Here is an 11,291-nt window from a genome sequence, read left to right as displayed (position 1 = left end):
TTGTGTGTGGGGAGGGGGGAGAGGGGGCGGGGGGGGGCGGAATCTCGCAGCCCCAGACCCCTTTCTCTCTAGCTGAGGGGCAGACCTTTCCATTCACCTTCCTTTGCCAGAAATGCCCTCACTCACTATTACACGAGGGTCTATCTATTGCATGAAGCGGTGGGGCATAGCACCCCACCTCCCAGGCCGTTCTGAATCCAAAATGTCCAAGCTGAACGCGAAAAGTTCTAGATTTTGGTTTCTAGAACATCAGTCGTGTTACGGACAGGAAAGTGACCCGGTTGGGAGTGGGGACCTGACCAGGACCACACAGAGAAAGAAAGGCTAGAACTTGCCCTCAGGTTCCCCAGGCTTCCACATGGCTTGAGCGGAGGATCCAGGGTGGGGACGACCCCACTCCCACCCACCGGGACACTGCGTTGGCTAACCTGGCTGGGCGGGGTCTTGTCTGCGCAGGGTCTGGTCGCCAGCAACCTTAATCTCAAACCTGGGGAGTGTCTCAGAGTGCGGGGCGAGGTGGCCCCCGACGCCAAAAGGTGAGGGTGCGAGGGCGGGCGGCGGGAGGCCGGGGCTCCCAGCTGGAGGGTCCAGCTGGGCGGTGGGTAGGGGCGTGGCCGGAGCACCCTCCTCCCCACTCCCTGGCGTAGGGGGGAGGGGATTAACTCAGGCGGCCGCAGAGACTGCGTTTCTGGGTGAGTCACTTCCTCCGCGGGATCTGGATGCCCGCACCACGGTCGCCCCCTCCCCGCCCTGCTGGAGCCTCTTAAACTAAAACAGCTGCGGCCTCATCCTCTGCGTCGGCTTGCCCCCGCCTTCCGACTCTGGGCGGGACCTGAGGCCGCGCGAGGTGGGGGTGGGGCGGGGAGAGAAAGAGGGAGAAGTCATCCTCATCGCTCTCGTTCTGAGGTCCCTCTTTCCTGCGTTCTTCAGTCACTCAGCCTTTCATTACCTCCGTCTTTACTTCACTCGTTCATTCAGCTAGCTGGTTTATTTTCTCAGCAGCCATGTGACCTTGGACTAGTCAACCAACTGCATCGAGCCCGGGTTTGTCCATTAGTAGACCAAAACAAGGGGGAAGGTGGTCATGTGGAGGAAGTGAGATGCCGGACCTCTCAGAGCCCAGGAGATGAGCCGACATCAAGGAGTCGCACACCTCCCGGGCACTATTCATTTCATTCTTACCAAACCCTCAGGGGCAAGCATTGCTATTACCTCCACTCATCAAATGTGTTATTCTGATTTGTTCATTGGCCTGGCAGTTATTGAATGCCTACTGTGTGTCATGCGTCATGCTGGGCACCAGGGGTACAGAGATATATGAGGCAGACAGGACACTTGCCCTCCCAGAAGTCACCATCTGGAGGGAGTCTCCGACCTTGACCAAAGGGGCTGAGACATTGATGTTTGCGAGAGTGTTGGCTATCAGCACAGCAAGATCCATAAAGATCCTTCTTGTGCAGTCCCCATTGTGCAGATGAGGAAATAGACCAAGACAGGGGCAGAGACTTGCTCAAAGTCACACAGCAAGGAGGTGGCAGAGCCTGAGCTGGAATTCAGGTTTCTTGCCTCTGGGCTCAATGAGTTCTCTCAACTGGATGCATTAATGGTGTACCGACCGGCACCGACTGGTTAGTCCAAGGGGGCTGCCGCTGGCCACGGAGGCTTCAGTCCCATCTGTTATCACCTAGCTTCGTGCTGAACCTGGGCAAAGACAGCAACAACGTGTGCCTGCACTTCAACCCTCGCTTCGATATACATGGAGACATCAACACCATTGTGTGTAACAGCAAGGATGGCGGGGCCTGGGGGACCGAGCAGCGGGAGTCTGTCTTCCCCTTCCAGCCTGGAAGTGTCGCAGAGGTGGGATGGGGACCGGGGGACTGGGTGTGCTTAGTGGCTAGAGATCTAGGTCCTCCCCTCCTCATCCCCTTCCCCCCTCACCTGCTATGTCATCTCCCTCTCCTAACCTCAGAGGCCTCAGCCATGAAGTGGGGCTGTTGTCAGGGTTCCTGGAGGAAAGGGCTCTGGGTGGGACTATGGCCTGCAGTCCATGAGTGGCTGCACTGAGGCTCCTGCCTGGGGATCCACACTGCTCACTGCCCTCCTCCACCCGCCAGGTGTGCATCTCCTTCGACCAGGCCGACCTGACCATCAAGCTGCCAGATGGTTACACATTCAAGTTCCCCAACCGCCTCGACCTGGAGGCCATCAACTACCTGGCGGCAGAAGGTGACTTTAAGATCAAATGTGTGGCCTTCGAATGAAGCCAGCCAACCCACGGCCCCCAATAAAGACAGCTGCCTCTGTTCTCTGAACCAGCCTTGCGTGTGTCTGTGTGTGTGAGAGGGTGGGTTCCACAAACTCCCCCAGGCCCTGCCCCTTCCTTCACTTCTATTCACTTCCTTGATGCGCACCTGCTAAGCGCCAGTGACATCTTCCCCTGGGTCCCCTGGGCCAAGCAGAGTTCAGTACACAGTAGGGGGCTCGGTGACTACTAAATAAGACCCAGTCACTGCCCTCAAACAGCTCCCGACCCAGTGGGCCCCAGCACACAAGACGTACTCAGAAGAGGTCAAATAAATGAAACCAGGGGCAAAGAGGTAAGGACAGACTGATTCATGCCATGGTATCTGGGGCAGTACAGAGAGAAGAGTAACTGGGGCCCCTCTCATTTGTTTTCATGAGCTAGAAAGAACAGGTTCAGACGGTGGCTACCAGCTGTGTGGCCTTGTGTGCGTTAACTGACCTCTCTGAGCCTTGGCTATTTATATGGAGGGACTAGCAGCACAGAGCCTATTGTGAGAGTTAAATGAGATGTGTGAAGGAGGCCAAGTTCAGTGTGTGGCACATGGTAAAGGCTCAATTTGAAAAGAAAGAAACAGGCTCTGACAACATAACTCCCTGGTCTGTATCAGGCCCAGCTGAGGCTTGATCCGAGAGCTGGGCAAATCTCACTCTCCAAGACAGCAACAGCTGTGGAACCCTAGGTAGGTCTCTTCCATCCCTAGCCTTCATTTCCTCGTCTATAAAATGGGAGTCATTATTCACATTGGGCCCTTTGGGGTGGATGGGCCCCCTAGGTGGCACATTTCTATGACAGGGCCAAGGAGGTTGAAGTGCACATCCTGGAAGCTCCTAAGAGCCACACCCAATCTCCAGGCTCCCCTGGGGCACCCAAGTGGCCACCCAGAGAGAAACGACTTTGGAAATCTGGCTGTGGAAGCACGCCCTCTGCTGGACATTGGGGAAAGTCCCCTCAACTACCTTCCTCTGGTCCTCAGTTCACCTACATTGATTCTCCCTAAACGGGCTGGACACCCACAATACACCAAGACTGGGACTACAATAGGCCAGAGGAAAGCCCTGGGGAAGATAAGGAGAGAGACCATTGGGTGTGGAGGAAGGAAACGACTCAGAATCAGATCTATGATCGAACCCCAGTTCCAACACTGTGCCCTTGGATCAGTTACTCAACCTCTCTGAACCTCAGTTTACTCATCTATCAAATTGCATTAATACTAGTATCTACCCTGTGGGGTTGTAAGAATTAGCTGAGATAATGTAGAGGAATGCATGGTGCCTGGCACATAGTTAGGGCTCTGTAAATGTTGGTTTCCTTCACCTCTTTTAAGACTCACGGTGTCTCAAGAGCCTATAAAACTGGGTCCAGAGAAACTAAGTAGAGCCCTGCCCTTACACCACTTGGGCTCCACCCTCAGCCCTTGCTCTTCTTGCCTGTATGACCTCCAGCAAGTGACTGCACCTCTCCAAGTCTCGGTAAAATGGGGCTCATCTCAAAAGAGATAATCGTGTAAAGAGCTAAATAAATAGCAAAATTCCTTTTGCTCATCATCTTTATCATCATTTCTATTAAGAGAATGTGCCATGTCTTACTGTGCCTGGCACACAATAAACAAAAATTTCAAAAGTAATGCCCAAAAGGATGGTGGGTACTTTAGACTATGAGTGGCAGTAAAGGGCTCTCAAGCTTTTTCTGCGTGGGGTTGCCAGTCCCTCGCCTCCTTCCCTGGGGCATGGACCTGAAACTCCCTGGGAAGAGTTTGGAGCAAAAGCACCCACCTGAGGTGGCGGACTTTACTCTGCACTGTGAGCTTTTGCAGATGAGGCCTATCTGAGCCCCATATGGGCCAGCAGCTCGGGCTAGGTGGATGGCAAAGGCCAACTGCACAGAGCTCCCCACACAAGGCCCTGTTATATACTTACTTGGTCCATCTCTGCACTAGACTGCAAGCTCCGGAGGGCAGAACCACTCCACATCCGGGGCAGCGGTCGAGGAATGGCTCTGTACACCACTTCCTAACTGGGTGACTTTGGTCAAGTCACTTTCCCTCTCTGAGCCTCCTTTTCCTCACCTGTATAATAGGAATGAACGCAGCACCAACCTCACAGGGAGATTGCAAGGACTAACTGAGATAATCCAAGTGAGGCCTTGAGAACATTCCTCAGCAAAGTGGGAGACAGAACGAATAAACCTTGGAGAGGAAAGGGGTCCAGAAAGCTTTATGATTTATCGAGTCTGACAGCAGACCCCCATCATTTTCCACTTATAGCCAGTCTGGCAGAGCCTGGGAAACAGCAGGCAGCAGCCCTGAGACCCAGTGCCTGGGACTCACAGGAGGCAGCTCAGCTGCAGAAGGCTGTTCACTAGGCATCTTTGGTGGGCATCACTGCAGCCAGAGTGATGCTTCTTCCCAGAGGGAGGGTACCAAGGGGGGCTTCAGGGTGTGGCCACTAGGGGGCAGAGGGTCAGAGGGGCAGTTATCACCCTGAAATTCACACCACCAGGCAGCCCCCTGTTTTGCCCTGATTTGAGGATTTCACTTAGCACCAACATGGAATCCCCCAAGGCAGAAGACCCTCACGAAATGGGTTCAACATTCATGGAGAGATGCACCTACTGTGTGCCTGGCTCCTTCCAAGATTCATGGTCAGGGTCTGCATCTTGTCTTCAAAAGAATCCATATTAGCTACTGGGAGAGTGATCCCTCTGGCCAGTGGCCCAGGATGCTGGGCCATGAGGCCCGTGATCCAGTGATCAAGTCCAGCTTTGCCAGAGTAGCACTGTAACCCTGGACAAGTCACTTCCCTTCTCTGAGATATTATAGTTCTCTTTCCTTCTCTGTGTGCCTGGCGCTCTGCAGGCACCCAATACATATGTGCTTACTTGCTTTCTGGAATCCAGTCACTTGTCAAAGGAGAGGGTTGGTTCCTAAGAGTCTTTCTTCTGGTACCCCCATCCTTAGCCAGTTCTGGGGTCACCTCCTCTGGGAAGCCCTCTACACTGGAGGAGCCAACCCTGAGCTCTTGCAGCCTCTTGTGCTTCTCCTTGCAGAGGTATCATCCCTTAGACTACACTGATCATTGACCCTGTGGGACCACCCAGTACAGATGAGTTGAGAACAGGGTGCTAACCAGAGACTAAAAGGGCCTTTCAAAGTGAGAGGCAACAAGCCTTTTTTTTTTGAGATCAATAATAACAACTATTTGGGAATCATTAATTCAGGCAGAAGCCCAAATAATGTACCCATCAGGAGACAAAGGCAAGGGGTATGTATGAGAATGGGAAAGGGGACAATTACATCAATAGGAGGAAGGCATTTCTATTGGTGCAGATAACAAACGTAACAGTGATGTTAATTCTAAACAATGTTTTTAATTTTCAGTCCAGTAGTCATCAGCCCAGTAGTCATAACTGCTTTTTTGTTATCTTTGCAAATAGTTCTTTGGGAAACAAAGTTGCTTAGGCCCAGTCCTAAAAAAACAGGTTATTTTGCCTTGTTTTAACATTCTAAAGATTTAAGGCATAGGATGTGCAAGGCAGTTCCTCTGGCATGGCAGCGCCAGCTCCATTTAAAAATTTACATTATTGGCTCCGTTTATATTATTGTTTACAGGGGGATTCAAGCATACAATTTACAGGGGGATTCAAGCATACAGACTACTAAAATTGCTCTTCAGGTGTTGTTTGGTCTGCGGACAAGAAACATCAGCATCACTTGAGACTCTGTTAGAAATGCAAATTCTGGGGCTCACTCCAGATCTGCTGAACAAGAAACTCTATAGTGAGGGGCAAGCGATCTGGGTTTCACAAGCCCTCTAGGGGATTCTGGTACACACCAAAGTTTGAAAAACACTGCTTTACAATAACCCTACAAAATCATTATAAGCATCCCCATTTTACAAACAGGATAATTCAGGCACAGCAAAGGCAACTGGTCCAACAGCTCTAATTGGGGTACCAGGATTCTAACCCAGGTAGTTTGCCTCCAGAAACGTGCTCTTGGAGACCACCACCAAGTTGACATTAGAATCAAAAGCAGAATCAGCAATCTTTGCCTATTCCCTAATAACTGTACTGAGCGCCTACGTGTGTCAGGTACGTTGCCAGACACTAGGACCTCAGAGCCACGCTCGCACTCTTGCCAGTGGAGGAGGAAAGGTCGGGCCGGGAGTCGCCCGGCAGGGAGCTGCCTGTTACACCCAAAAGGGAGGGGCGAGGAGACCGGCTGGGGCGGAACCTTTAAAAGACTGGGCTTGATGAGCGGAACTGCGGAGCACCGCTGTGAGGAGCGCCGGAAAGCCAAAAACGCTACACCCGGAAGCGTCTTAGGCGAGTAGGAGCCGTGCCGCCCAGGCCTCAAAATTATGGGCCGCAACAAGAAGAAGAAGAGAGATAATGACAGCCGGCGGCCGCGGCTCATCCTCAGTTTTGACGAGGAGAAACGGCGGTGAGTGGCAAGGCTGGACTAGATCCCCTTCGGGCCGCCAGACAAAGCCTAGGCCAGTCCGGGCCGCGCACGCTCACGCAGAGGGCCTTTCCGGCCCCGCCCTCTTGGCGTGGCCGAAGCGCCCCTTGGACATTCCCCCCTTCCCGAATGGGAGCTCCCACTCTCTTCCCCTGGCCTATGGAATGGAATCGCCTGCCCCGCCTTCCCTTCGCTTTTCTCGGTGCCCCAACTCGCTTACTGTTGTGTGCACGGCCAGAGGGCTGGCAGCTGAAGTCTCTGACCAATGATTTCGACCTCCCTAGCCCAGTCCAGCGGCCCCGTACGATGAGTTCCTTCTCATCTGTTGTTGATGAATGATGAGTTTATGAAATGAATGGCTTAAGTTCATTTATTCACAAACCAGACTTTTACTCCTTCGTTTTGTGTGTCAGATGTTGGAACCCCTTAGCTAGACCCCTAAGCCTCAGCATCCGGTCTATCAAATCCCTCACTCAGGGTTCCATATGGTAGTGGATCAGCGAAAACCCTAGTGTTGAGCCTCAGAACAGATGGGAATGATGCAGTCGGCTCTACAGAGCTGAGAAGGGGCTGAGATCAGATGGAGGGAAATGCTGGGGCATCCACAGGCCTTCCAGATGGGTCCAGGGGGTAGGTGCCCTGGGAAATGGGGTATTGGTCCAGGGGAAAGTGGCGGTCTGGATGAAGGTGGCCTTGAAAGTCCTGTTAGAAGTGACATCATTGGGGAATGGAATTTGGCAGTATAGAAGGGGCCTCCACCTGTTCTAGATTCAGAGGCCCACAACCTATACCAGTCACCTAGCTCTATTGCTTGAAGCTGAGAGTCCTGGAGGGTAGCGGGTAGAAAGTGGCAGCATCTCCCTCTTTTTCATAACCTTGCACTCTCTGTGACCTTGGGCAAGTAACCTAGCCTCTCTCTGCCTCAGTGACCCCATCTGTAAAACAGAGATTGGTACTTACTACACAGGTTGTTGTGAGGATTACATGAATTAACACTTGAAAGTTTTTGGAATGGTGCCTTGCACATAATGAGTGTAGTGTTAGCTGTTTTTATTGTAGCAAGACTTTCTTTCTGTATGGCCTGACTTTCCCTTGCATCTTTCCTGTAGGGAGTACCTGACAGGCTTCCATAAGCGGAAGGTGGAGCGGAAGAAGGCAGCCATTGAGGAGATCAAGCAACGGCTCAAGGAGGAGCAGAAGAAGCTCCGTGAGGAGGTGCAGAGGAGGAGGGCAGGAGACTCTGACTCTGAGGACTTGCAGCCTTGGGTGGCCTGAGTAGGGGCCTCTGCGGGGATGAGGGGAGGTGTGAGCAGGCCTGGGGAGCAGTTTGAGACACAGGTAGAGACACCAGGTCTGGGAAAGGTTTACGATGGAAACTCCTGGTCTTTTACTCACTCACCCTGGAGGTGAGCAATGCTCCTGCCTGAGGTGGGGCCGAGAGGCCATATTTACTGTGATCCCCAACCTTTTGGTTTCAGCGCCACCAAGAATATTTGAAGATGCTGGCAGAGAGAGAGGAGGCTCTGGGTAAGTCTTATCCTTAAGAATAGCCTGACCTGGAGAATAGCCAGCGGGCCTGGGTTTATTTATCCCTTGGTGAGTAGGGGGGGTGATATGGGGTGCTGCACAGAAGCTGAGTTCCTTTGCTCTAGGGGTCTTGGTGGTGACCTAGGGGTCAGGGGTGGTTCTTGAGATCAGAGTGGATCTGGATGCAGAGGAGACCCAAGCCTTTCGGTAAACTGATCCCGAGCAGACAGCCCCATTTCTGAGGCCTGGAGAGACTGGGAGTGGAAGTAAAGGAGCGGCAGCAGCTCCTGGTGTCACACTGGGCTTGTCCTAGAAGGGGACCAGATGGTCTGAGGTCTCCCTGGAACACAAAGGGAAGAGTCGGATCATTTCCAGCAGTGTTTGGCAGGCCAGTTTCTGGAGCCGATGACTTCCCAAATGGTCTCCCATAGAGTAGAGGGGCCATTGCAATCCAGGGTTGGGAGGGGCTGGAGCCTGGTTTCTTGTGCCTGGGGCCAACACCCAGTTCTATGCCCACCGTGCACAGAGGAGGCAGATGAACTAGACCGGCTGGTGACAGCAAAGACGGAGTCAGTGCAGTATGACCACCCTAACCACACAGTCACCGTGACCACCATCAGCGACCTGGACCTGTCGGGGGCCCGGCTGCTCGGACTGTTGCCGCCTGAGGTGGGTGTCATTCCCAACCCTGGGAAAGAAGGGACACAGGGACAGACTGGTTGGTCAAGGGTGTAAAGTGCTGGTCCGTGTCACAGAGATTCCAGTGCAAGGGACTTTTTCTCCTCTGGGCAAAATCCTTTAGCCCTGAGGTTTCAGAGGCCAGCTCTACTGCTGGGCAGTGTGGGAGCTTGGGCAAGTATCTTTGTCTTGCCTCTTCCCTTCACCGGTAAACTGGGGTTCGCAGATGATAGCACCTGCTTTGTGGGATTGCTGTGAGGTTAAAAGTGGTAAACCCACAAAAAGCACTTAAGATAGCTGTTTATTGTGATCACTCCCATTGCATGATAAGCAACAATAAAAGGTACTTCGCTGTGCACTGACAATGAACTTTCAACCTATAGGTTGTGAGTTATTAGCAGGTTGCAACCAGCATTTTAAAAAATGGAAAGCATTGCACAGTAAGTTCCTTTCAGTTAAAGTTGTGGCTGTCTGGGTTGTGTAGGTATTTATATATGTATATACATGTATATACACAGTTACAAAGTAAACCACATTTTCTATCATGGGTTACAGTGTTCTTAAGTCCTGGAGTCACCGTTTTATCACATCTCATATTCACTTTCTGTTTTGTACTCATACTTCTGAAAGGTCTGATGCAAAGACATGTCTTGTCCCCATTTTAGAGTTATTTCATCTGTGAGTGTTGAGTGTCCATTGGAAGCTGAGGCAGTGGAGGACTCTGAAACATGCTCTGCCCTGCATAATTCCTGCTTCAGGGCATACACTGCCTTCTCTGAGCACCGACTCAGGCCTGGGAGGCGACGGGTCACTCCCCCACTCAACAGAGCCATGATTGCCCAGGCCTCCCGATCCACTGCTCTCTGTGACAGTCTTTGTTTTATGCTGCTTTAGCAAGAAGCTGGGTATGGATCTGAGGAGGAGGCATCATCCATGGAGAAGCCAACCAAAGCCTTACCCAGGAAGTCCAGAGATCCTCTGCTATCCCAGCGGTGAGCCCTGGCCTGTCCTCCACACGGCTGGCGTTGGTGACATAGCCTGTGGAGTCAACTCCTGCTGGTTTGTGGGGGGTTGTGTGGGGCCCCAAACAACCCTCTTCTCAGCCTGTCATCAACCCCTCCTCACTGTCCTCCACCCCCACCCCCCAGTAACGGCCAACCCTGGGTGCCCTCCATGCCTGGGGTAAGGGCCTTTCTGTCTCTGAGCTGAGGGTATGGCAGACCCTCTGGGGTCAGAACAGGCTGCCTTTGGAATGGACTTGGTACTCCCAGTATTCGGGCTTGTCGTGACTTCCCCTTCGTGAGCTGGGCTGTCAGTCACCCCTAAACCAACCTTTTGCTTATGCCCTGTTCCCCAGAGTAAACTGAGGCCCTCGCCTTACCTGACTTTCTCCCTCCCACAGGATCTCCTCTCTCACAGCTTCACTTCATGCACACAGTCGCAAAAAGGTCAAGAGGAAACATCCCCGCCAGGCCCAGGACTCCACCAAGAAGCCCCCGAGTGCCACTCGTACCAGCAAGACCCAGCGTCGTCGGCTGACCGGCAAATCCCAGCACAGCAGAGAGTGAGCCTGAGAACCAGGCCAGGGCCCAGCCTGGGCTGAAGAAACCTGTCCTGTCTCTGCTTGGCTGTCCCCGTAACCCAACCTGCATCGAGATGGTGACTCCAGAGCCCAAAGTTGGGAGACCAGCACCTCTCCGGCCTGGGGCTTGAACCCCAGAAGGAGCAGGCAGCTAAGAAGTGGCCTCCCTCAGGAAGAGCCTTCCAGGCCAGATTTAGAGCATCTTCCCAAACGTATATCCCACTGGGCCCTCATTAGATTTGTAAAATTAAGTGCACTGTGGTTTGTTTGTCCTTGGCCCTGAAGCCGCGTGCCAAGGGCAGACTTCCAGGGTGGTGGGAATGGCTGAGGAATGAGTCCATCCTCACCCTGCAGCAGTTTTCCCTGTGAGCATGAAAAGGCAGCATCACGTCTGGGCTCGGTAAGCAGGGGTGCAGACCAGTATAAGCGCTGGTAGATTCCAGAGTCCACCTGCTGTTCTGGAAAGTGGGCAGGTGGATGAGCAGTGCCAGACTCTGCCCTTTATTGCCGACGTGGAGCCCGTCCCTTCTCCTTAACCCTCTTCGTCTCAGCTAAAATTGAAACAGAAGCAGATGGATCTTGGAGCCTTCCCCACCCACAACTGGGGGAGCATCCCAAGCTCCCAGCAGCCCCCAGAAGCAGGGAGTGGTTGATCTTTTTTAAAGAAGATGTCTCTCTCCTCAAAGTGTGGCCCTGTCCGAGCAGACCCCTTAGGAGGCCAGCTGGTGTTTGGGCGG

General features: G+C 52.9%; 2 protein-coding genes across 2 annotated transcripts in view; both read left to right on the top strand.

Annotated features, from left to right (window-relative positions):
• LGALS1 (galectin 1) overlaps positions 1 to 2,315 on the top strand; it is a 3,221-nt gene extending 906 nt beyond the window's left edge. The window contains exons 2-4 of the mRNA XM_006914752.3: positions 457 to 536; positions 1,689 to 1,860; positions 2,118 to 2,315. Of these exons, the coding sequence (XP_006914814.1) occupies positions 457 to 536; positions 1,689 to 1,860; positions 2,118 to 2,264 (399 nt within the window). The 3' untranslated portion in view covers positions 2,265 to 2,315. The remainder of the gene's footprint in view (positions 1 to 456; positions 537 to 1,688; positions 1,861 to 2,117) is intronic.
• A 4,248-nt stretch (positions 2,316 to 6,563) lies between these two features.
• On the top strand, positions 6,564 to 10,805 carry NOL12 (nucleolar protein 12). The gene is made up of 6 exons (XM_006914751.3): positions 6,564 to 6,749; positions 7,877 to 7,982; positions 8,246 to 8,294; positions 8,821 to 8,963; positions 9,867 to 9,964; positions 10,375 to 10,805. The coding sequence occupies exons 1-6, from the start codon at positions 6,667 to 6,669 to the stop codon at positions 10,538 to 10,540; spliced, it is 645 nt and encodes a 214-aa protein (XP_006914813.1). The 5' UTR covers positions 6,564 to 6,666; the 3' UTR covers positions 10,541 to 10,805.
• The last annotated feature ends 486 nt before the right edge of the window (positions 10,806 to 11,291 follow it).

The sequence above is a fragment of the Pteropus alecto genome, unplaced genomic scaffold (genome assembly GCF_000325575.1).
Source record: "Pteropus alecto unplaced genomic scaffold, ASM32557v1 scaffold6, whole genome shotgun sequence".
Lineage (NCBI taxonomy): Eukaryota > Metazoa > Chordata > Mammalia > Chiroptera > Pteropodidae > Pteropus > Pteropus alecto.
Note: the sequence above shows the minus strand (reverse complement) of the source record. Positions and strands in the feature narration are given on the sequence as shown.

Bases quoted from the DNA above. Each gene is read 5' to 3' on its own strand.
- NOL12 (XM_006914751.3), top strand. From the start codon at position 6,667: ATGGGCCGCAACAAGAAGAAGAAGAGAGATAATGACAGCCGGCGGCCG. The intron at 8,295-8,820 runs GTAAGTCTTATC...CACCGTGCACAG, and splicing joins AGAGAGAGAGGAGGCTCTGG to AGGAGGCAGATGAACTAGAC. The intron at 9,965-10,374 runs GTGAGCCCTGGC...TCCCTCCCACAG, and splicing joins GATCCTCTGCTATCCCAGCG to GATCTCCTCTCTCACAGCTT.